At 39.0% G+C, this 27,080-nt stretch overlaps 1 protein-coding gene across 1 annotated transcript in view; it reads right to left on the bottom strand.

Moving 5' to 3' along the window:
• Window positions 1-26,098, bottom strand: part of LOC149259615 (nuclear transcription factor Y subunit A-7-like) — a 69,418-nt gene extending 43,320 nt beyond the window's left edge. Inside the window, exons 1-5 of the mRNA XM_089418845.1 lie at window positions 25,858-26,098; window positions 25,154-25,301; window positions 23,045-23,175; window positions 22,662-22,754; window positions 22,242-22,412 (exon numbers count right to left, since the gene is read on the bottom strand). Of these exons, the coding sequence (XP_089274971.1) occupies window positions 22,242-22,412; window positions 22,662-22,754; window positions 23,045-23,175; window positions 25,154-25,181 (423 nt within the window). The 5' untranslated portion in view covers window positions 25,182-25,301; window positions 25,858-26,098. The remainder of the gene's footprint in view (window positions 1-22,241; window positions 22,413-22,661; window positions 22,755-23,044; window positions 23,176-25,153; window positions 25,302-25,857) is intronic.
• Window positions 26,099-27,080: the final 982 nt, after the last annotated feature.

Here is a 27,080-nt window from a genome sequence, read left to right as displayed (position 1 = left end):
ATTTCTTTAGATGTCTCTAGCTCGGCTACATAGGGAATGAGAGGATCTTTAATAGATTCCTTAAGAATCTTTTGAGCCTTGAGATCCCTTTCCATGTATTCAGATAATGCTTGTTCTTCGAATCGCTTGGAGACCTTTCCATGGATATGATTAATAAATTATTCACTTCGAGGACTATGTCTATCCTTCTTTTCCATGCAAGGAAGTTTGATCTCCCAACCAGCTTATGGTTCTCCTTGAAACAGGAAGTCATTTTTACTAGATTAAATTATAAAAAGGTACTTACTTGTGAAGATTGAATCTTCAACCTAATGATGAACTTGTCGCTTCAGATGATCCCTTTAAGAAGGCGCTTACTTCGGTGAAGGAAAACTGCCTTCTTTAGGATGATCTATTTCAGTTGAGATCCTTGCTTCAATAGAGAGAAGATTGCCTTTCGATTTGACCTTCCTTAGATTTGAAGAGCTTCCACTTCTTTGGTGATGTATGAGTGATGATCTCTGGAGTGCTTCTAGGGTTTCGATCTTTCTTCCTACTTCCTTATTGAAGATAATTTCAAGACTCTTGTTTAGAGTATATTTCTTCGATCTAAGGTTTGAGTAGATATTGATTTCTTGCTTGGTGTTCTTTGACTTGCTTTGAAGTTCGATTCTCATGTGTCAACTTACTTTGAATGCCCCTTCTTGACTTCATCACCTAATCTCTGATACCATGTTGAGAAATCTAGGGAACGAATAGTTAAAAGATTTCTCTGTTACCTAATTGCTTGTGACACACTTTTACTTCTTAGCTTATAGTCTTTTCTTCGTTATGTTATTATTGTGTTCTTTTCATCAAGACAATTATCAATATGCACAACAAAAGACAAGTGACACAATATGTAGGTTGTCAGCCAAGGCCAAAACCTCTCACCTCTTGAGAGGAAAACCCGATCAAAATTCTTCTTCTATATCTTCAATTGATGAGTATCAAGACCATGACAAAGACCCTTGACTCTAGTATCCTCCCAAGAACCTTGATGCTCTACCTCTTTCCTTTCTCGACTTTCTTCTTGATCTCGAACTACTCTCCTCAGCTCCTTCTAGAGAAACTCGGTCTCTATCCTTCACACTGCTTCTTCTCGACTTCCTTTAGAGAAACTTGGTCTCTATGATCTCACTAGCTTCCTCTAGATAATCTCATTGTGTAGACCTCTATCTCTATCACCCAAAACAAGTACCCCAGAAGGATCCTTTCTTCGCTATCACAGAAGAAAACTTTTCCTTCGCTATCCCAAAAGAAACGTCTCCTTCGCTTGCCCAGAAGAAATCTCCTTCGTTGACCCCAGAAGAATCTACCTTTGCTGGCCCTGAAGAATCTCTCTTTTGCAATACCCAGAAGAATCCTTCTTCGCACTTTTCCTTGATCGAATGCTTGTCGAGTTTCTTGCCTTTGAGTGACGCCGAGTGTGGTTATATATACACTTCATCTCATGTCCTTTAGGCCGACATAATCACAAGAGTTAGGCCGACTTCTTCTAGTTTGTTCTTCTATTGTTGGAGGCCGACTTGAAGAGGATAAGTGACAAGGTCTTGGAGAATACTTTACATAGACAAGATTGACCTTTTACAAAGTGTAACTGACTTCATTACATGACAAAGACTATCATTTTATGACTAGATGACAAATAATTCCTAAAGACTCTCAATAGGAGTCTTGACTCAAAAACAAAAGAAAGGGTAGATGCTTCATTTGTAACAGGTTTGGCCACTATGGAAGAAAGGGTAGATGCTTCATTTGTAACAGGTTTGGCCACTATGCTAGGGAGTGTCCTAATAAAAGGGATACACCTCGGGATGATGACAACAACAAGCACAACAATTTCAGGGGCAACAACAATCAAAGGAATGGCAGGTTTAACAACAAAGGAAAAAGGAATGCTCTTGCTACTCATCATGGAAATAGTTGGCCTCCCAAAACATCAAGAAACTCCAGGCATGATGAATCTAATGTTGTAGATAACAAGCAAAAAGAATTTTATCTTATATCTGCCCTCTCTACTGCATCTCCTCTGGATACCTTGGGAAATTAGTTGATTGATAGTGGTGCCTCAAGGCACTTCACTGGGATTAAGGAAGCTCTTTCAAATCTAATAGAAAATAATATAAATTTGGAAATCATTCTTGGAGACAATGCCACCTATCCCATGAAAGGAGTTGGGAATGTTACTCTTCAATTGAATCAAGGTAACACCATTCATCTACAAGAAGTACTATATGTACCCGATCTAAAGAAGAAACTAGTATCTATCTCGGCGATGGAGGACAAAGGATTCAAGGTGGCATTCATTGATGGAAAGGTACATGTTTGGAAAAGAAATTTCAAATAAGCATTTACTCTTAGATTCAAGGTTGACAGCCTATATCAAGTTGGAGGAAGTCCATTAGGAGCTATGTCTTGCGGTACATCTCTTCAATCTGAATTATGGCACCAAAGATTTGCTCATCTTCATTATAAAGCCCTCCCCGATGCAAGGAAGACAGTGACAGGTATGCCCGAATTTAAAGTAGAATGGATGTACCGAAGGAAAACATACAAGGGGATCATTCCCATCAAGTGATAGCAAGACTACCGACATTTTGCAATTGGTTCATTCTGATCCATCTAGTATGTGGTCTGTGACATCTTTGGGAGGATATTTATATTATGCTTTCTTTGTGGATGACTTCTCTCGCAAAACTTGGATTTATTTCTTGAAGAAGAAAGACGAAGTGTTAACATGGTTCCGCTCTTTCAAAGCCTTGGTCGAAAATCAAACAGGAAAGAAGATCAAAATATTGAGGATTGATAATGGAACTGAATATGAATCAATGAGTTCAATGACTATTGTAGAAAAGTTGGCATTAAGAGGGAGACTACTACTGCATATACTCTTGAGCAAAATGGTGTTGTTGAAAGGAAGAATCGTTCTATTATAGAAGCCACTCGTGCCATGCTTCATGATCAAGGCCTTGCAAAGTTCCTATGGGGAGAAGAAGCCAAAATTGTCATGTATGTTCAAAATAGATGCCCTCATCAGGACTCGGAAACTCCCGAAGAAGTTTTCACTGGTAAGAAACTTGATGTTTCTCATTTTAGAAATTTTGGTAGCCCCGTGTATTTTCATGTGCCGAAATAAAAGAGAAGTAAATTGGATGCATCTGGGAAGAAAAGAACATTTGTGGGCTATAGTGAAACTTCAAAGGCATATAGAATCTATGTGTTTGGTCAAAGAGAAGTGGAAATAAGTCATGATGTCACCTTCGAAGAAGATGTTGCCCTTGGGAAGATTAGGAACCTTCCTATTCCAAGGAAGGACAAAGAAGAAGATAGGAGAAAGTAGGGAGAACCGCAGGATGAGTTGATGCCCGATGTTGAAGGATCAATGGATCCCACTGATCCACCTTCCCATGAGTCCTCCTTAAAAAGGAGACCCTCATGGCTTAGGGACACTCTCGAAGATGCAAAGAGACATATTGCACCAAGGGGGACATTTCATGAAAGTAAGAAGCCGAATAGGTACCAAGGGTACTTAGCTGCCATGAGCACCATTGTTCAAACTGAGCCTTGCACATTTCAAGAAGTTGTGAAGCACCAAGTTTGGAAGGATGCTATGAACGAAAAGTATGAGTCGATTATGAAGTATGATGTTTGGGATGTGGTCCCTAGACCCAAGCACAAATCTCTTGTCACCTCAAAATGGCTCTACAAGATCAAGCATGGAGTTAATAGAAGTGCTGAAAAGTTCAAGGCCAGGTTTGTTGCTCGGGGCTTCTCTCAAAAGGAATGTGTGGACTATGATGAGATATTTGCACCAGTTGCCCAATATACCACCATTTGTTCGATCATTACCCTTACTGCCTCTCAAGGATGGAATTTACATCAAATGGATGTCAAGATCGCCTTCTTGCATGGTTCACTTAAGGAGGAAGTCTATGTATAACAACCCGAGGTGTTTGAAGTTCTAGATCGAAAGACACATGTATGCAAGTTGAAGAAAGCCCTCTATGGGTTGAAGCAAGCTCCCCGAGCTTGGTATGAGAGGATCGACAGTTATCTGATGAAGTTGGGTTTTACAAGAAGTGAAGCTGATCTGAACCTTTACTTCAAGGTTGAAAATGATAGACCTCTCATCTTGGTACTTTATGTGGACAATCTCTTTTTGACAGGTGCAGACCCTCTTATTTATCAATGCAAGAGGGAGTTGGCTTCCGAATTCGAGATGAAGGACCTAGGATTGATGCACTACTTCCTAGGCTTGGAGGTCTGGCAAAAGCCAGGTGAGATTTTCCTTTCCCAAGGAAAATACATTGTGAAGCTACTTGAAAGATTTGGGATGGTGGATTGTAAGTCCATGACTACTCCAATGGAACTTAACTTCAAGAAGTTATGCGGAAGTGCTACTAGGCCCAATTTGGGAAATCCTTCTAATAAGTATTGTCAACTCGTGGGGGCCCTAATGTTCTTGGTGAACTCCCGTCCGAACATATGCTTTGAAGTGAATACATTGAGTCAATTTGTGATTGAGCCTCATCACATACATTAGATTGCTGCCAAGAATCTCTTGAGATATCTCCAGGGAAAATCACCTATTAGCTAAGATACACTGCCGGGAATTTGAGGCTCCATGGTTATTATGATGCTGATTGGGCTGGCAGTGTGGTGGATCATAAGAGCACATCAGGATGTTGCTTCTCATTAGGTTTTGCTTCGATATCCTGGATGAGCAAGAAGCAGAAATCGGTTGCTTTGAGCACCGCCGAGGCCGAATATATTGCTGCAAGTATGGCCTCCTGTGAAGTTGTTTGGTTGAGGAAGCTCTTTAGTGAGTTGTTTGGGCATGTGTTGGATACCACTGTGATCTACTGCGACAACCAAAGTGGGATTCATCTTTTTGAGAATCCCATGTTTCATGACCACTCCAAGAATATTGATATCAGGTACCACTTTATCCGAGATATGGTACAATGGGGAGCAATAAGGATCCATCACATTTGGACTGATGAACAGGTCACAGATATTTTTATGAAGCCCCTGGTGAAGATCCAATTCTTAACCTTCCGTGAACGACTTGGAGTCGTGGAAAGACCCTCTTATGAGAGTCCCTTTTGAGTTGGATATTGAGCTCTGGGAGCTCTGGGGGGCTTGGGGTACTTCTTGGAGCTATGAGCAACCAAAGGGTGAGTGGTTCACCTTCCCCTAGTGGTGCGTTGTGTACAGGGTGAGTGGTTCACCTTCCCCTGTGATACCCCATGATAGTTGATATATGCATAGGATGAGTGGTTCACCTTCTCCTATGGCATATGAGCAGGATGAGTGGTTCACCTTCTCCTATCGATACATCCTACCCATGTAGTCGGGACTCATGGGAAGTACCTCTCATCTAACCAATGAGTTGGGAAATGAGGATAGGGACCATAGTACTACCGATGGACGCATCGTGTACTACCGTACTCCCTATTCTAGGATGTTTTATATTGATCTGGGATCAATGGAGAGTGGTATGATACACTCTCGATCATTTCTTCTTCATTATTTCTTCATGGTTCAGCAGAGCAGAGCAGGGATGTCAGAGATGGTACAAATTGACAGATGGTTTGGCAGGTGGATTTCTCCCTAGTTGAGAGGGAGTGTTAAATTTGGCAACTAGGGCCAAACTCCACCTTGGACAGCTCATATGATGGAGATGATATCTTTATTGGATTCCTCTCTCCAAGAGGTGCAAGATGATCTCAAGATCATCTCATTCTGACAAGTAGAAATGGAATTATGAATTTATTTCTTCTATGGACAAATTGTCAAGGTCGGCCAGAAGTCTAATGTAGGCTCATGAAGCCCAATAGACGTGTCTCTTCACCCTCAACATTGTGTATAAATAAAAGAGGCATTTTCCTCATTTGGACACCATCAACACATCTTTCTCTCTTATTCTCACTGGTTAGTACAACAAACAGGAGCATCTTCTTCTTCATGCATTGACTTGGGTTGACTAAAATTTCAAGCCGAAAATTACAGATCTATTTTGGGCAAATTACAAGAATGTTGACCAATGTTGACCGAGGGTCAAGCTCCCTCCTTTGACTGCATTTTTCAGGCAGGAAATTCAATTTCCTTAAGCTGCATCCCCTAGCACAGAAATTGAGGAATTTACAACTGTTTGACCAACATTGACCGCAACGTTGACTCTGCATTAACCAAGTTTGACCGAGAATTTTAGGATTGTTTTGGGCTGATTCAGACTGTCTTTGGAGACCGAGTTGACTGGGTTTGAATGAGCTTATTTGAAGGAAATTTTCTACTGGTTTGACCAGCGTTGACTTTCTAATTAGGGCATCTTGCTGAATGTTGTTTGACTAAACTGTTTTACAGTGATTGGGCAAGTAAATTTCGTATGATGTATACTCTCTCTATTCAACTTTTGAAGAATAATAAGAAGATTTGACAAAAGGGTTTTCCCCACATTGGGGTTCCTAGCATCCACCAAATATTGTGTCCTCTTGTATTGGCTTGTCTTCTGCTTATTGTTTATGTTCTATGCATAGTTGAGGGGGAGCGCCTCCCCCCTCCCCTCGATCCCGCTCCCAATCCGCGCTCCGGGCGAGAGCGACTCGGGAGCGGGTCGAGAGCGCGCTCCCAAAAAAGGAGCGATTTCGGGAGCGCGCTCCCTAAAAAAAATCGCTCTCTGCCTTTTTGGGAGCGTTTTCGGGAGCGTTTTGCCTTTTTTGCAATGATGTTCCAAATGCAATTGTTTTTCAAAAAAACAAATAAGTTTTTAGTGGGGCAACTTAATGATCAAGTCTATGGCCCTAGTATTGATATGCGATTCATGGTAATGTTAAATTCTTAAAGTAAAAGTGACACTCTTTAATCTTCATTTTCATCCTTTTACCTTAAGAATTTAACATTACCATGAATCGCATATCAATACTAGGGCCATAGACTTGATCATTAAGCTGCCCCACTAAAAACTTATTTGTTTCTTTGAAAAACAATTGCATTTGGAACATCATTGCAAAAAAAAATTGCAAAAAAGGCAAAACACTCCCAAAAAGGCAAGGAGCGATTTTTTTTAAGGAGCGCGCTCCCGACCTCATTGGATTTCATATGCAAAAAGTAAAATTTTAGATTTCGTTCAAAATCCAGCAGACTTATCAGTTTTTTAGAATTGCATTGTTTCCATTTAATTTTGTCATGTATTAGGGTATGGAACTCGTATTTAATCAAGAGCACCAATCCCTCTATGTACCTTGATGTTAGTGACATTGGTTATCGAACTCCTCTATCATGACCCTCCTAAAAATGTACGCATCACTCAAACAAAATCTTGACTTGACATGCTATGCTTTTTTTAATCTTATGTTAATGCTTAGAGAGTGATATTAATGACAAAGATCCCTATACAGATACAGAGGTAATGACAAAGATACCTCTAGATATTAATGCTTAGAGGGTGATATTAATGATAAAGATCCTGATTTTCCAACAAGACTAAAAAATTAGACATTTCTCATTGTGGCAAGAGGCCCAAGCATAAGCAATAGATAATAGATTTACTTGTCTTTTCTAGTTTCTAGTAGTTTTTATAACTATTAACTCTTTCATATTTATTATGATATTTTTTTAAACAATATATGACAATTTAAGTTTGAAGTTGGCAATTATAACTCAATAGTAATGAATTATGAATATGATGCTTCAGGAAAGTTGAAAGTTGTTACATTTCATGTTAGATATTATTTGTTGTAATGGTTACACTTAGCTTACAAGTACAACTTTGGTGATCAATGATGATAAATGTTATATATTGAATTTTGAAAGCTTGAAACTTTAAGATTGATGAATCATGACTCAATATGTTGTATGTTACTAACTTGTGGACATGGTTGATGAAGATTATAACTTCTAGATGATTGTTGTTATATGGTTCAATCTATGTTATTTTATGTTTTTTTATATCTAATTCATCATTCTACATGTTTTTGTTGACATATATGTATCAAAAAAAAATATATATATATATAAAACACTCCGGGATTCGCTCCCAAACAGGGAGCTTTTCAAAATGTCGCTCCCGCTCCCAAGTAACACTGGTTCTATCTGCTTTTACTATCAATGTTAATGTGATTGCTAATCTGGAAATTGATATTGGGCTAATAAGAAAAATTGAAGTAAATTGCTCTAAAGCATAGAACATAGCATCGTTATCTAAAATTAACAATAATTACCCTTAATTATAGTGAATTACAAAATAGAAAGGAACCCTTTTGGACAACTTCCACGTGTTCAACACTAGACCTATGCAGAAGTTCCTCTTTGATGCTACAAACATCAAAGCTCCCTCTTAACGAGAAAGGAACTTCTTAAAGAACAACCTAGGACTGGCTTTCCCTTCAGCCTTGGCACAATGTTCCACACATCATCCTCCACCATGGCATTCCTCCAAACCTATTGTGTGTTACTTATTCAATGATGCTACTTATTAGTGTCATATAGTTTGAAAACTTCTTCAGAGGATTGATCTCCCAAATTGTGCTCTTGGGACTCTTGACATGCTCTTCGGCATCTCTTAATGTAGAAATTCCACGAAATTCTACAACTGCTAATATGAGCAATCTGAAACTAATTTATTTTCATATAGACACAGAATTTCTCTACTTATTTTGCAGCGGAATAAGAACATAAATAAATACACAATCACACAATTCAACAACACAGTTTTTCTAAGCAACCTAATTGGGAAAACCCTCTGCTTGATTGAGAATTTTATTGACAAGGTTTGAGAAAATAGAATTTATTACAAGGCAAATTGTTTCACCAGAGAACTGGTTGTTCTCACTGTTAATACTTAGCTGAAACTTGCTTGCAAGAAACCCCTATCTCAGCTCCTAAATCCTTATGCTAGCCTGGAAATTTCCTCCTATTTCCTAGCACACAACAACAAGCAATTTCTCTACCAAAACTCCGCATATAGGTCTCTCCTTCACGCTCTTCCTAGCTCTACTAGCTCACACCAAAATTGGCACAATCCCTCACTGATCCGAATTGGATCCTAGAACACTCTCTAAGTTTTCATGAACTCTGTAAAATTCATGCCAAAGTTCCAAAGTCTTATAAAGATCGAGCTTATCAAAGATATCCTCATAATAGTTGCAATTTGTGATTAGCGCGGAGCAACGAGGACCCTCAGTCAAGTGCGCAGACCGTCGGCCCATGGTAACGCGCGTTGTCACGAATTAGCAGAACGAGAGGTCAATTCAAGAAACGGGGGCAGTTTCTGATATGCGAGTCACTAATCACATATCGCCGGGCAAACCCCTAGAAGAAGGAAAACCCCCGAGCAATCGGACCCGAAAAGTTATAAAATGTAACGGATATCGCGCCGATTCCGTCAAAGGTGGGGTCCCACATAAACCGGCAGAATATCGGAAGGCCTTCGAGCGGTAAGCGGTTTCACCCAAGTCCTGCTCGATGCCACACAATGAGTGCCACGCGTCCAGCAGAAGAGAGAGAAATCCGCTCACATCGGACGGGTAAATGTCATGCTACTTATCCGCCCAATATGGACGATAACCGTAGGATCTGGAGGCTCCAGATCGATGGCGGAGACACAATCCAATGGATGACCAGATTCGACGGGGTAAACAGGCAGAGTTGTATAAGATTTGAAGTCCGACGTGGACATGCGTTGACAAAAGATCGTGTTCGCAGGCATTCTTGGAGTTAATGGTTAAAATAGTCGTTCGAAAACGTCCAAGAGAACTGACACTCAGTTCGTTATGAAACAGGTGGCCACCTCCCTGTGAGGCGTTATACAGTGATGATGACACAGAAACAGAGGAATTCAAACAACAGAGGCAAGGGAACCAGAAAGCCGGGAAGCAGAAACGAATAGTAAAAAAAAGCAAATTGGCTTTAAAGCCACAAGCTGACAAAGAAAGAAGAAATCAGTTAGCAAGTAAGTTAGAAGCAGGATGCTGAGAGCAAAGAACAGAGAGAAGAAATCGAGCTAACCTGCAAAAGCAAAAGGCAGCATCGAGACAGAGACAAAGACAGAGAGAGTAGAGAGTCTGTGTACTCCAGAGAAGGCTTGAGAGGTTCAAGCGAACTCCTTTAAAAATACCTGTCATGTATTGAGTCTCAGATTAGACTCATACCCTTGTGACCCATAGGAGGTCGAGAATCAGTAAAGAGGTTCTGTGTACTCCAGAGACTTGGGGAATCCAAGTACACTCTTGCTGATATCTATCTGTTGAGTGAGACTCAAATTGAGCTCACTATTGTAAAAACTTTGCTTTGAAAACATAATAGAGAGGCTACCAATAAAGGCTGGACTGGCAGACGTAGCCCAGAAGTATTGGGTGAACTCCTTATTAAACTTGTTGTGTTTATATGCTTTCCCTGTTGTGTTTTCTCTAACTGCTTCAGTGTCTATGTATTTCACAATCTTATCGATCCATTGCATAAAATAACATAGGCACATCCATGCACATGAGTCTGTAATACCTTATTGTTTGTCTTCGATCAATTCCGATTCAAGTGGTATCAAAGCTCTAGGTTGTTAAGGTTAGACAAGCTTGTGTTGGATTTTGTTGTTGAATGCTAACTAGGACAAAGCTCAAATTAGGAGGAGAGTTGGTTGAAGCTAACCCAGAAATTGGAAGAGTCTACCCTAAGAGGAAAATGTCAGAAGAAAGTCCCTTGGAATCAGACTCCCAGTTCATGGATAGTTTCATGACCATGAGAGCCATGTTGGAGGAAATGTATAGAGAATTTAAGAAAGGTAGAGATGAAGATTTAGCAAACTCCAAACAAGATAAAGGAGTAGAAGAATCTCTCTTCCATGACCATTCTAAAGGAAAAGGGAAAGAAGAAAAGCTTCCCACACCTCCTAATAACCCAGAAAATAAAAACATCTTTGATTAAATTAGATGTTAAATTCGATTTATAGATATATGATGGAGAGTTGAATGCAAAGAAGCTGGATAATTGGATTAGACAGATTGATGTGTATTGCAGGGTGCAGAGCATTGATTCAGACAAAAGTAAGATTCAGCTGGCCAGCCTATGCCTTGGAGGCACTGCCTTGGTATGGTGGGAAGGCAGGACACAAGCTGACATGAAGAAGCATGGTAAAATTCTTTCTGTCTTGAGTGAATTTGTTTCTGCAATTAAAAAGCAATTCTATCCACTAGCTTATATGCAGCAAGCCATGATGAGCTAGCAAACTCTTCGCCAATTAAAAGGGCAAAGTGTACAAGGTTACACTCAAGAATTTAGAAAGAGATCTTTGATTCTAGGAATTTCTTTAGACTCACTTTAAACTCTGTTGAAATATATAGGTGGTCTACACAGCTATTTAAAGCACACCATTCTCTTGTTTAATCCCACTAACATAGATGAGGTATCTGTTCAAGCTACACATCTAGAGGCTAGAGGCAAGAATGTGAACCCAGAAGTTGGGGGATCATCAAAACCCACTGCAAGAAAAAGCAAGGAAAAGAGAATAGAAATGGATAGAGAGGAAGACAAATGCTATACAAAAGACCAAGCCTTCGTGCACTCACTGCAAGAAGGATGGACATGATGATGAACATTGCTGGATTCTGCATCCGGAGCTGAGACCCAAGAAGTTCGATGGCAAAAAGAAGAAGATTGTTGCAGCTATTCAAAAGGATTTGGGGTCAGACTCAGGAGATGAAACAACAATTGCGGCCACAGATATAAAAGGTAAAAATTCTGAAGCATCTACTAGTAATTCTGCACAATCCACTGATAATGAAGAAAATGAGAGGAAAAGACATGAGCTTTTTCATATTCGAGTTATTTCCAAGCATCAAAAGATTGATACTTTGTTTGATAGTGGCTCACAAGTAAATTTAATTTCTGAAGCAATTGTAAAGAAGCTGGGATTACTAACCACACCTCACAAGAAGCCATATCCATTAGGTTGGTTATGTGATAAAGCAAAGCTACAAGTGACTAGACAATGTAAACTTAAGTTTTCTTTTGGGTCAGCATTTGTAGATGAGGTTGAGTTAGATATAGTTCCTTTGGATATATGTGGAATTGTTTTAGGAAGTCCTTACTTGTATGATAGGAAAGTTATTTTCTATAGAGCTGAAAACAAGTATCAACTCGTTAAAAATGGAATCGAATATATTGTAAGAGCTCATAAACTCAAGAATAATTATACTCTCATAAACTCAGGGCATATGAAAATAATTGTAAATTCATGCAAACAATTTTTACTAATGGTTGTAAAGGAAAAGAAACCTAAATAAACTAATATATTTGAGGGTTGTAATGCTAAACAGCAAGCTGATTTAGAAAAAGTTGTTTCAAAATATGATATACTATTTCAAGAACCTAAAAGTCTGCCACCCCAAAAGGAAATAGTACATGATATTAATTTGCAGCAAGATGCTCCATTGCCTAACATCAAAATGTACAGGTTGTCCGCTTTAGAGAATGCAGAAATCAAGAAGCAGGGACAGGAGCTGCTCGAGAAAGGGTTCATAAGACCTAGCACATCACCATGTGGGTCTCCTATTGTCTTGGTAAGAAAGAAAGATGGCTCATGGAGAATGTGCATTGATTACCGAGCATTGAATAATATAACGATCAAAAATCGTTATCCCCTTCCTCGCATAGATGATCTATTAGATCAGTTAAAAGAAGTTGTTTATTTTTCCAAGTTGGACTTGCATAGTGGCTACCATCAGGTCAGAGTTGCAGAGCAAGATGCATGGAAGACTGCTTTCAAAACAAAGCAGGGATTGTATGAGTGGTTAGTTATGCCTTTTGGCTTAACCAATGCTCCTGCTACTTTCATGAGAGTAATTAATGTACTCAGGCCTTTTATTGATGATTTTGTCATTGTATATTTAGATGACATTTTTATATTTAGTAAAACATGGGGGGGTCATATTGTAAGGAGTGGTGAATTGAAGATAGATCCCTCTAAGGTTACAGTCATTGTAAACTGGCCTAAACCCAAATCTGCTACAGAAGTTAGAAGCTTCTTAGGAGCCGCATAGTATTGGAGAAAGTTTATTGCTAACTTTTCCTTGATTGCAGCTCCCTTACATGCTTTAACCGGATTGAACAAGGTGTTTCAATGGGGAGGCAAACAGCAGAAAGCCTTCGACACCTTAAAAGAAAAGATTAGTACAGCACCAGTACTAGCACTGCCCGATCTTCAAAGACCATTTGAGATTGAAACAGATGCCAGTGACTATGCCATGGGAGCAGTGTTGATGCAACACGGTAAACCCATATGTTATCATTCCGAGACAATTCTGCAGTAGTTAATTATCCCACATATGATAAGGAATTGTATGCATTAGTACAGAGTGTGAAAAAGTGGAAACATTATTTAATGGGCAAAGAGACAATTATACATACTGATCATCAACCACTTCAATATTTACACTCCCAAACTAAGTTGCAGCAATCAAGACACTATAGGTGGATGGGTTTTCTACAACAATTTCATCTTGTCATCAGATATAAAAAGGGCATACACAATAAAGTTGCAGATATGTTGTCCAAACCAATCATAAATGCATCTACTATACTTAAGCATAATTCAATGTTGCATGAAAGCTACATTGGATAGTATGCTCAAGATATAGATTTTAAAGATGTATATGCAACTTTAAGTCGCAGCAAACAAGTAGAAGAATTGGATTATCATCTTAAGGACCAATTCTTGTATCAATTTGGAAAGTTATGCATTCCACAAACTGAAAGAGTAAAGATAATTCGAGAAGCACACACTTCTCTAATATCAGGTCACTTTGGTGTAAGTAAAACAGTTGCACAGCTGCAAAGATTTTGTTATTGGCCAAAAATGAATGAGACGGTTTCTAGATATGTAAGAGGATGTACTATGTGTGCTAAAAGCAAGCCCAGCAATAGAAAACCAGGCTTGTACACTCCACTACCAATTCCTTCTCATCCTTGGGAAAGTGTTTTCATGGACTTTGTTGGGGGACTACCTAAATCTAGAAAAGGTCATGACTATTTATATGTTATTGTGGATAGGTTCAGCAAAATGTGTATTTTAATACCTTGTAACAAACAGATTACAGCTGAACAAACAACAAAGTTGTTCTTTCAGCATGTATGGGTTCATTTTGGATTACCCACTTCCATTGTATCTAATCGAGATTCCTGATTGATTGGAAAGTTTTGGTCGAGTCTGTGGGAATTGATGGACACCAGATTGAAGAAGAGCACAGCGTTTCATCCACAAACAGAAGTGGTCAAAAGGATAGTGATCTAGTTGCTCAGAGGCTATTGCAGTAAGCATCCCAAGCTTTGGGATGAACATTTATGTTATGTGCAGCATGCTTACAACCGTGCTAAACATTCTTCTACACAGAGATCTCCTTTCGAGGCCTATTTTGGTTTCACACCAAGGTCTCCCTTGGATTTTGTCTTTGGTAAAGACATAGCAATTGATGGACATAGTGATGTGGACAAGGCAACCAAGTTCATTGAAAAAATCCAAGAGATTCACCAGGCAGTACAGGAACAATTGGAAAAGAGCCAAGCCAAATACAAGGCAAGGCATGATAAGCATCGAATTGAGCATAATTTCCAAGTTGGTGATCAAGTCTGGCTGTATATCAGCAAGGACAGAATGCAAGGTGAAGGTAAGAAGTTGAAGCTAATAAGGTATGGACCTTTCAAAATACTTGAAAAAATTGGTGAGAATGCTTTTCGCCTTGATTTGCCAGCTTACATGCACATCTATTCAGTTGTTAATGCAGAAAGCTTGAGACTATTCGAACCTTCATTGATTGAAGATCCCGAAGAGCAGAGTCAATTGCCTTCTATTGATGATATGTTACCTGAATATCTCAATGAATTTCAAGAAGATACAGTTCTGGACAGGAAGGTGAGAACTACGCGCAGAGGGGATGTTGAGTACCACAGGATTTGACTCAAAGTTTCAAAACCAAGCAATGCGAAATGGATAGAAATTGGGCAAGCGAGGAATTTGTACCCTCACTTGATTGATGCTTAAAAACCAACTTTTGGTGGTCCAAAAGCTTTTTCAGTGAGAAGGTCGTGATCCGAATTGGATCCTAGAACACTCTCTAAGTTTTCATGAACTCTGTAAAATTCATGCTAAAGTTTCAAAGTCTTATAAAGATCAAGTTTACCAGATATATCCTCGTGATCAGCACAGAGCAACGAGGACCCTTGATCAAGCGTGCAGACCGTCGGCCCATGGTAACGCGCGTTGTCACAAATTAGCAGAACGAGAGGTCATTTCAAGAAACGGGGGCAGTTTCTGGTATGTGATTAGCGACGACCGGGCAAAACCCTCGAAGAAGGAAAAGCCCCGAGTAACCGGACACGAAAAGTTATAAAATGTAACGGATATTGCACTGATTCTGTCAGAGGCAGGGTCCCACATAAACCGGCAGAATATCGGAAAGACTTCGAGTGGTAAGCGGTTTCACCCGAGTCCCGCCCAATGCCACACAATGGGTGCCACGCGTTCGGCAGAAGAGAGAGAAAACCGCTCACATCAAACGGGTAAATGTCATGCTACTTATCCACTCGATATGGACGATAACCGTAGGATCTAGAGGCTCCAGATCGATGGCGGAGACACAATCTGATGGATGACCGGATTCAACGGGGTAAACAGGCAGAGTTGTATAAGATTTGAAGTCCGACGTGGACGATGCATTGGCAGAAGATCGTGTTCGCGGGCATTCTTGGAGTTAACGGTAAAAACAGTCGTTCGAAAACGTCCAAGAGAACTGACACTCAGTTCGTTATGAAACAGGTGTCCACCTCTCTGTGAGGCGTTATACAGTGATGATGACGCAAAAACAGAGGAATTCAAATGGACAGAGGCAGGGGAACTAGAAAGCCGAGAAGCGGAAATGAACAGTCAAAAAAAGCAGATTGGCTTTAAAGCCACAAGCTGACAGAGAAAGAAGAAAGCAGTTAGCAAGTAAGTTAGAAGCGGAAAGCTGAGAGCAGAGAACAGAGAGAAGAAATCGAGCTGACCTGCAGAAGCAAAAGGCAGCATCGAGACAGAGACAGAGAGAGCAGAGAGTTTGTGTACTCCAAAGAAGGCTTGAGAGGTTCAAGCGAACTCCTTTATAAATACCTGTCATGTATTGAGTCTCAGATTGGACTCATACCCTTGTGACCCATAGGAGGTCGAGAATCAGTAAAGAGAGTCTGTGTACTCCAGACACTTGGGGAATCCAAGTACAGTCTTGCTGATATCCATCTGTTGAGTGAGACTCAAATTGAGCTCACTATTGTAAAAACTCTGCTTTGAAAACATAATAGAGAGGCCACCACTGAAGGCTGGACCGGGAGACGTAGCCCAAGAGTATTGGGTGAACTCCTTATTAAACTTGTTGTGTTTATATGTTTTGCCTGTTGTATTTTCTCTAACTACTTCAGTGTCTGTGTATTTCGAAATCTTATCGATCCGTTGCATAAAATAACATAGGCACATCGATGCACATGAGTCTGTAATACCTTATTGTTTGTCGTCGATCAATTCCGGATCACTCACAAACCTGTCAGCTCTATTGTCTTGTCTCACAACCTTGTATTCACAAAACAATGAAACAAGTATGTGCCTTCGTCCTCCTTATAAGCTTTTTGAATAGGCTAAATCTAGCAAGCTATATTTTTGGAACTCAAACTAGTGATTAATGAGTTAACTTAGTCTAACTTACTCATGCAACTCGCCCATCTCAATTTAGAACTTGAGACTCACTCATTTGTCTTTTTCCAAAGACAACTCGCACTAGAAGACAACAAGTTGAACCTTCCACTGCTGCATATCAATCAAATTGCTTCATGAACTATCCTAACTTATAGGAATTTGTCCTGATTTTTAGGAATTCTTCCTAAATTTTAGGAACTTGTGCATGTTAAGGAAAACTGCTTCTTGGTCTCTTTGACTGAGGCACAAGTCAAAGAAGGACCTTTCTCGCTACTATTTTCAACACCCCCTCTTAGCGAGGAAGTTGCTTCTAGAAGAACCTCGTCCACCATGATCTGTCTCAAACACTACCACGTTCTCTATTGCTATCGTTGCTACCTCTGAACTAGAAAACTTCCCTACTTTCTTCTACGAATCTGAAGACCTATTCTTTCCCACCATGTTCTAGGAGTCCATCACTTCAATCATAAGTGCCATGTACCATGTGTACCTTTGTGGTTGTTGTTGAAAAATGCAGCAAGAAAATATCAATTTGATTTTACCTTGATTAAATTGATAAAATCTGAATTTCCACATCAACAGACAACTTGGATGATGTTACCTTGTGTGACATGGCTTGTGTCACCCAGTTTACTCAGTAAATTCGAGTTGGAGGAGTTAGAGTTCAATATAGCATGTGTGATTGCTAATTTGTAGCAATCAAGATCAGTTATCTCAGGTTGTTTTCAATTAAACTAGTTCCAAATTTTGGAGGAACTAGTGGAAGGTCAGTTAAGCAGTGGGACTTCAATCAAACTCAGTGATCATCCAGTTAATTGATAAATCAACCCAAAATAGCTAGTGCATGCAGAGAATTCGAGTTCCCCAAGCTTAGTGGAGATTCCAAGGCAGTTTAACATCAGTTGCAGACTAGTATTGAGTGTACAGGTGTTGCATGCAATCAGATGATCAACCTAAAGGAATTGCACAATCAATTTGAGGACTCTCCTAAATAATAGGGGCCTAATTTTTCAAGGAACAGCGAAAGGAAATAGGAGCTCAAGCAAAGGCAAAATTTGACTAAGTCTGGGTCAGAGCCTTTTAGTGAGCAAAGAGATAGGTTATTCACTTGTAGGGTGTGCTTAGTTGAGCAAAGCAATTGTGATACATCTCTATTCTTTTGATTTAATGCAAGCAGGCATTGGGGCTTTTTTGCAATTGCTTTCCCCGGGAAAAATACTTGTTGCATGTGTGTTATTTCTTATTGCATGTCTAAAAATTTTGTTCTAGATTGTGAATTAATTTTCGCAAAGCAGTACATTAATTTTGTGTCTTGTGATTTGGATTAAAACTTCATGAGCAGTTGCAAATCTACATCATAATTTCTACATGGTATCAAAGCAAGATACGCATTAGAGCAAGAAATCGAAGTTGTTCTCAAGAGGTTCGCTTTTGGAGCTCAGTGCAGCAAGATTTCTTTAGAGGTGAGAAGATGGCCTTCAATGGACTAAGGCTAGAGTATGCCTTGGAAGGCACCTCAAATTTTGTTGCATGGAAGGATCGCATGGAGGCGATATTGGATGACATTGGATTGCTAGAATACATCAAGTCAAATGTTGCAAAACCAAAAGCATCTGATGTCCAGAACCTTGCTCAGGGGAAGAAATATGTAGCCAAGGCGAGGAGAATAATCTTGGACGGAGTACAAGATCACATTGTTTCAAATTCCACGGAAAAGAAACTCCATTCGTAATGTAGAAAGCACTGACAGAATTGTTCGAGAATAATAGTGACCACAGGAAGATTACGCTTAAGGATAAATTTTTAAGTATCAAGATGTAGAAGAATGACACAATTTCGCAGTATTTGAGCAAGTTTACACAGTGTCGAGATCAACTTGGTGGGGTCGGTGTTACTGTCCCTGAAGAAGAATAGGTAAGCCTAGCCCTTCTGAGTCTTCCCAAGAGCTACCATAGCTATCAAAGTTCGGTGAATGGAAGTGAGAAATTGTCGTATTGGGAACGCTTATCGTCTGATTTGGTGCAAAAGGAAATAAGGTGGAATACTGTGTACTTGAGTCTTGGTGGTGGCCAAGTGGCCTATTTTGTAAACATTATTATTTGAATTTTGGACATGACTCGTGTTGACAGTTGCTCACTTGCTAGATAAGTTACTTGAATGTTTGATGATTTAATCTTCTAAATGTTTTATGTTTTATGTTATGCTTAAAAAATTGATGCATGTTTGTAGCTACTAGAATCTAGATGGTTGATGCTCGAATAATTAATCATTGATGTACAATGGAATCATGGATGCCATATCTTCTACAACTAAAATTTAATATGCATGCTCGAATAACTAATTAAAAACATGCATGTTTTCATGTCTTCTACAACTAATTGGTATTTTGGATGTTTTTAATATAAATGCAACAAAATATTTAAATATATATATAGTAGACACTTAGCTTCCTAGATTTTTGGGAAATGATGCTTCCAAAAAACGTCCCCGCTTCGTGCAACATTGGTTGTAACAACTATACAGACAGAACTGCCTCCTTGCACAAGCTATCTCAGCCTCCTCAAGTGATGCGCTCTGGCTCTCCCTGACCTCCCGCCTTAATTTGGAACTATTTTCCTGAGCTCAAAACACACAAATTCTTGCTAATGCATAATCATATGTTTCACCAAGTTTGTGTCCTTGTCTATATAGAATCAAATTACTCTTAAAGTCATGCAAACTGGCTCCTTGAACCCAAGTTGAACCACCTCACTAAACTCAAGTCTCACTGACATCTTGAACTCAAGCAAACTAGCCTCTTGAACTCAAGTCAAACTACCTCACTGAACTGAAGTCGAACTAAGATAAAATCTCCATGCATGTTGAGTTTGATTTACTATTTTTCACTAAAGGAAAATTACAGAATTTTCCTAAGTCAACACTAAGAGAAAGTAAGACTGCACCTTAGCTTCACATGCGGGTTCTTCTGCCATATATAGTGCACTTCTAAATTTAGCAAAACGCTTCCATCTCTAACTTCAATTAACATGGACCTTTCAAGATCATATAGCAAATGGCTAACATGTTTTTGACCTTGATCTTCCTATCTATATGGGTATTTATTATGTCATTAATGTTGACAAGATAAAACTTTTTGAACCATGAATGCTTAATGAGGGTTGGACAAAACCATTGTTGCCAACAATGACTAACTTAGTAATGGACCAACAAGGAAGGTTGCTAGAAGACACCATCTTGTAGAAGGGTCATGAAACCAAGAAAAAATCACATGAACTATTGTAGGTTGGATTAAAAGCGCAAGCGTGGGGTAATGCCAAGTGGTTTACAAAGAAACAAATCTATGAGAGATTCCCAAACCTCAAAGTCACCACGATTTTGCACCACAAAAAGCCTCCTAAGTGGGGAGGTATGATTTGTAAAGGATCAAATTCAAGCTAAAGCCAACATAATTGCAAGTCTATGACAAAGTCAAAAATACTCGATGGGATCCAAAATTTGACAAAGGTTGATGGATGGCAATCAACAAACCTAAAAACTGACAAAGTCGAGGAAGTCATCTAACATAGTGCCAATAAGAACTTTTAGGATGAAACTAATGATGGATACAAGTGGGTGGAACACCACTACACCACAACCAAGCAAAGTCGAAAACAATCTACATCATTGGGAATCAAAGTGGCAGACAAGTACAGAATAGCTAATTGGGCAGTTGCCAAGAGAGCAATTTATGACAACTGAAATGACATGCAACTTCTTGCCCATTGAGAGGTCGAGCCTAACTACTAAGAAGCCCATGGAGAATGAGCTTTGATCGGAAATTCAAAAGGTTTGGACATAAGATAAGAGTTTGGAACATTTTTAAAGCATGTCTTAGAGTTCAAAGGTAGAAGAGAGTATCAAAGCATTCACTAAGAAAGAAATAGTAGCAAAATAGAATCTAAGTAGAGATGAGCTTGGAAGAAGACCCTTAGTGAAACTCAAACTGATTGTAATAGTTGTTATTCAAGTTTTAAAAATCTAGAGTTTTTATTCCTCACGAGGACTTTCTCCAATTAAAAGAATTATGTCTGATGTGAGAATTTGTGTGCACATTTTACATTCCATTAGTGTTAGATTGTGTATGCAAGTTAATTGGTAGATGGAAAAGTCCAATGAATGCCATTGGGAGATCACTATCATCATGCCAAAGAATTATGATGTTTGTCCTTCCAACATCAATAACTAGATCAGAATTTGTTTGTATAAATAGGATCTATTATGTCATTTGGCCTTCCAATGTTGACAGTCACTAAGGTTCTAATAGCAGAATTTATTTATTGGGTACTTGTAAAAAGAGATAGCCATTTGCTGCCAAAGTTTACGGCTTTACACACGTGTAAAATTGGGGTTCTTTGTATTACATATTTTGAAATAATAGCATTTTTACAAATGACTGTGGTGTAGCATCCTAAGTCTGTGTGTTGCACTAGTATTATTTCTTTTGGTATAGTCTATGTTATGCTATTGTTTATTTTCTTCATCTAATCTGTTGCTAGTTCTTTTGAGAGATTTAGTGGATAAAGAAGTGCAATCTCTAAAAAGTTAAAACACCATGTGAAACCCTTAAGCTAGAAGCAAAGGCCCTTGTATGGAAAAGTTGTGTCTAGAGACCACTGACTCAAAGAAAATTTCAAAGAATCTGCTAAGAGAGCTACAATGGAAAGGTGCATGACACATATGGAACAAAGTTCCAAATCACTTTGGTATTAAAGCAAATCTAGGGGTTTCAGCTTGCTCCCCTGCATGCAAGCAAAGTTCCCACTTCCAGAGGTATTATTCTTCCTCCATGAGATCAAATGAGCAGAGACTTAAAAGTATCTGCAGTCAACACATAAATTGGAAAAAAAATATATGCTATTAAAAATGGAATTTGCATGGATTGAATCAATGGCATCCTTGATGACCAAGCTTGGATGCATGTATGTAAACAAGTGTAATATTATTGGACAATTAATGGACAACAATCTCTACAAATTATAGAGCTACAACAAGCAAACCTTATTAAAGAGTATGATTACCAAATCAAGGCAATGTGCAAACAATTTGGTTGCAAACCTTCCACTCCTAAAATTATGTTGTTGATATTGTAGTCCAGAGAAGTCCTATTTCCACATTCCAAGCGATCACATTTTACAAACAACTACTTCATTGAATTTGTGTTAGCAGTTATGAAATATTTGCCAATCTCCCTAGGGTCTAAACAAAAGAGTTTTCATTCATGGCCCATGAAGTAATTAATAATGGTTCATGTTTTCTATCAAAGAAAGGTAACAGGAGACTAGAATCATGTTACCTTTATAAGAAAACAATAAACAAACCCAAAAAACAGCTCAAATAGATTCTAGCACCTTGGTGATTGCACATCCTATGTGAAACCAAGCCCAACATAATTAAAACAATAACTGCACCACCAAGAAAATTGTATTCTTGCTCTAAAAGTAATTGAATAAAACAAGATAACAAAACTCACCTTTCTAGACTTTATCAGCTTGTTCTCAGACTCTGCTTTTGCTCGTGATTGTCGTCGTCTCAAAATTCCATGATATTGTTTTGCATTTACATAGACGGGAGGTTCCTCAACGGCATCTGATGGTGGTAATGGAAGACCAGCTTGATGCACCCCCAGCATATGAGAAGGAATCTACACAATATTGATCATTCAGGAAACTCCAATAAATCATAATATTTTGCTTAGAAGTAGTTGATTTTGTAACATACTAAAACATAAAGATGACAAAATGCCAGGAGAGCAATTTTTGGCATGCAAAATACCACAATTCAACTTCTGCAGGGAAAACATAAGTGGACAGAATATCTCAACCACTGACTTCAACCCAATCAACCAAACTATTTACAAAAATCACTCGTGATTCAGCCAAATATAATATACCATGGCTTGTGCACCATATGCTGCGACATAGTTTCCATAAAAGGGATCAGGATATAGATATGCAGTTCGAGCTTGCCACAAAGTATCAGTTCCCTTCAAAATGAGATAGCATTGTCAGAAATTTGAGATCCAAAATATTTAACAAAACTGGCATATACTTCATTGTACTAGATGGGCATCTCAATTCATGCCCATCCAAATACATTTGATGAATTGAACTCCACATTGGATATGTTATCCATAACAAACATCCTATTTTACCACACTTCCTTATAAGCAATCCATTTAGGTAAATTTCACATGGCTTGCAGCATTAACAGTATGTCAATTTAGCCCAGAGGAAAATGCAGTACATTGATAACTGGTTAGGTAAAAAAACTCACAGTGTGCCCTAGCTCAAGTTGAGTTTGTCGTGTCATAAATTCTGCATGTGCAGGTGATATGCCTGTTGGCGGAACCTGCTGCTGGTGCAGTGGCTGTTTCTGTTGCTCATCTGATGGACTGCTTTCAGTGCCTACTAAATATCAAAACAAAACATCAATGAACTTTTCTAGAGGTGAACTGTGTAGAAAATTATGAAATGTCCAACATCTGAGGTGAACACTCCATCCATCATTGGAGCCACAAAGATGTAATGATTTAGGAAAAACATCAATGTGTTTTTTTCCTAAAAGATGAAGTGAATATAACTTGTTTCAAACTTGATAACAACACTAAAGTGTAAAGATAAATGAGTACATCCAAAAAGAAAGGATCACAACCTCTACAACCAACACATCAGTGAATGGCAGGGTTGACAAGTTGCCCATCAAACCAAGATAGAAATAAAATAAAATATAGTAACGTCTACTCATGACCAAAGAAAGGTCAAAGGGATTCAAGAATACTGTCAGTAACAAATAACGAATCTCCTAAACAAGTAACAAATCTAGACCAACAATAATGCATGAAGATAAAAAGGGAAAGATTACAAGGGTTTCAGCAACGAAGGAAACCCTGTACAACGTATAAGAGAATTTTCTAGAATTACATAAACACATGGAAAAATGGGAACTAGTCTCAGAATGAAGCTACTCTCAGTCACTGGAAGAGTTTGCAATGTTGTCAATCACAGTAAATTCCCCGATACTAAACATTATTATGTTGTTGGGAGAGTGCCACAGAACGAGAGGAGGTATTTGGACTAACTAGGAGGGTTGTAAGAAGCACCTCAGAATGGCTCTCCTACTATCCGAGGTTGACATACTCGTGAAGGGGAGGAACCAAATGAGACATTCTTCCTGGACTAGACATGGAGGGGGATTGTCGTGTATCTCTGCATAACTCTAGAACTATCTAGAGGGTGAAGGGGCAATGTCGGACTGGTCTGTTGCTTCCCATCCCAATATTCATGGCATCTACTAAAAGTTTGCCCTCTCCCCATACTACTGCGATGGGCCAAACGAAAGAGGTGATTAGCCTAGGGCCTCTAGTAAACCCATGCAACGATGAGAGTGGGAATGTAGCTGTCTCTCTAATAAAGAAGCCAAACATCTCTAGCCAGGGCAACTGAAGAAAGAGGACAATGGCCCCTGAGACCTTGTAGAGACTGTAAAATCTTCTTTGAATGGATATTTTGAAGATGATAGATGGGATGTTGAAGATGAAGTGTTTATGAGGCTCAACCTCCTGAAGCGGTCGGAGCCTCTAAATCCTAGAGAGATATGGTGATCTGACTCAACAGAAAGCTGGAGAGACATCATTTTCAACTGGCCAAAGGAATCCTAGGACTATAAGACTGATGCCGCTGTGAATAATCAGGCCATATAATATGACCATCAATAATCAGCAACAAGTGTTCAGCCTACAAGGCCGAGAGAATTATAAGAAATACAACTACCAACAAAACAAAAAGTGGTGGTTTTCTCATCCTACTTGCCAACGCCCGGACGTCTGCAGAATGGCTCCGGGAAACTGTGGCAGTAACAGTATGCCATCGGCAAAAAGGATTGGGTACTCGTTATTACATATAATGATTGTGAATGGATATTTTATGAGGCCGCCTACCTGTTGCACAGCCTCTTCTCAGTGAAGTGAAAAGTGATTCAGGTTAAACCCGAGCAAGACCTTCCACACCACAGTTGGTTCAGCTTCCAATTAAAAGTAAATTCGACTGCGGACTTCTTAATTTATTTACTTAATTTAGTGTAGACTATCGGATTAGTGATAAGCTACCCTAACCTTGAATAAAGGTTGCAGATTCACGACGTTACTTTACAATCCGATCTTAAATCATATTGTCAAATATAATTTACTTTAATTAATCTCCCTATAAAACGCCTACAGACCCAGCCTTTTTAGCATTATGAACTGACTGCCGAGATGCCTGATCTCATGATTTACTCCAATTTGCCAGAAAATAAATTAAGCCCATTTCCGAAATAGCCCCCTCTCAGCAAACCCCACACAGAGCTAAATTGAAAATTAAAAACAGGAGACAGTTAGAGGAGCACCGAGTTTTGTAGTCATGTTCTGCATCATAAATTACTCGCTGTTTGACGACTTATTTTTCTTCTCAGAGGGATTCGAACAGGGGAAGGGCGTTTCTTTGGGACTACCTCAGACACTCCACGGAGCTACGCGTCAGCTTTGCAGTCCTCCCTGCCACCGCCATTAAAATTTAACTGGTAAAAATAAATTAAGCAGAAGAAAATAGTTTAAAAATTAAATAAGCATATGACGTCATGAATTATCATATCCAAGCGATTAACATGGAACGTGAAACTTAGGGTCTGTTCCGTCAAAAGCTGAAATATTGTAATGATCATCAAAATCTCGGATACTGATACCCAACTTCGTCCTAATACAACATCCTATGGGGAACAGCCCTTTGTCTGGCTTCCATACTATCTATGTACAAAGAAATTTAATTTACCTCACCAACCTGAGAAGTGCCGGACTTTTTCTTGATGCCCAAAACGAAAATTTACAATGTCCGTGGGTTGGATCAGTCTTAGCCACCAATTACAAGAAACAAAACAACTTACAAACTACAGAACCACCTGACTGTACAGTTGGAAAAGCAAATTCTGTACAGTTTGATCTGCTCCAAGTTTAAGCAGTTAAGGCTTCAAATTTAATTATGGACTGTGCCAAACAACAGCTTGGAAGTGAAAAGGAAAAAATGGACGGAAAAAACGAGGGTTGGGCTGCTCACCTTCGTAGTCTCCTGGGAACTGAAGTCATGGTTGGTGCTTCCTGTGTCTATCTGCCGATCTCCGGAAGGAACAGATGGCAAGTTTCAGAAATTTGGGAAGGGAGGAGAGGGAGCTAAAACCAAAGCCCAATATTTATAGAATATGCTTGGATGGCCCCACCCCTCTGTGTTTGTGAATTATGTATTGTAGGATTGGGTAAACCTCGCTTTCTTGTTTCTAATTTCACGAATTCAGATCCCGATTGCTTGGTACTTCAATTTACTTGGCGTCTTTCTGTTACATTAAATCTTCTCGTCTCATAGGATGAAAAGATGGACAAAATCGCTTGTTAGGCCAGTGTGGTTTCTTTCTTTTAATTTGATATTTAATATTCTTAACTAATCAAAATTGGTGAATGGTGTACCTTGAAAAGGATTGTTTAAGGAGAAAAAAAATAAGATTATCAAAAATTGGTTTGGTTTTAAGAGTAGGGGAAGCATAGAGCTTATGGTACTAAGGTTAGGGGTTAGCTCAATCCATTAGGAAAGAGCTAACCAGCCATATATTGGGTATTTAATGCCGAAATATATGCACGCAAGTTAGCACGATAACACGAGAGCGCCCAAATATTATTTAATGCCGAAATTGCCCGTTCCCGTGTTATCGCGTTAACTTGCGTGCATATATTTCGGTATTAAATACCCAATATATGGCTGGTTAGCTCTTTCCAATCCATTATGGGTAGGGTTAGTAGATTATCAAGAATTGGTTTTTAAGAGTAGAGGAAGTATAGAGCTTATAGTACTAAGGTTAGGGGTTAGCTCAATCCATTGTGGGTAGGGTTAGTTTGGTAAAGTTATTGTTTGTTAATGAAAATAAATAAAAATGGTCATTGTGTTAAAGTCTTTGTTGGTTAATAAAAATAAATAGTTGTTGTGAAATGAGAATTTAAGAGAAAGTGATAAAAAATTAAATTATTTATTAAGTCTAAATATATGTTTATTTAGGATTTGCGACAAATGGTCTTTTACGATGAAACAGCGTTGTAGAAGAAGGCATTCTCACACCCATTATAACTTCCTTTGCCAAAGAAAGATAATCTTTCTTTAAAATTCATGGGATATCACCTTCTTTGAAAGACCAAGAGGGACCTACCGAGATCAAATCCCTGGGATGATGTGGCATGGTAGGCCACCATTATAGGTGTGTATGTCAACAAGGTGGAAAGCCCAAATTCTTGTAT

The sequence above is a fragment of the Pinus tabuliformis genome, chromosome 6 (assembly GCF_031772625.1).
Source record: "Pinus tabuliformis cultivar Carrire ecotype Pingquan chromosome 6, CPIR1, whole genome shotgun sequence".
In the NCBI taxonomy this organism is placed as follows: domain Eukaryota; kingdom Viridiplantae; phylum Streptophyta; class Pinopsida; order Pinales; family Pinaceae; genus Pinus; species Pinus tabuliformis.
The sequence above is the reverse complement of the archived record's forward strand: the minus strand, read 5'-3'. Positions and strand labels throughout refer to the sequence as shown.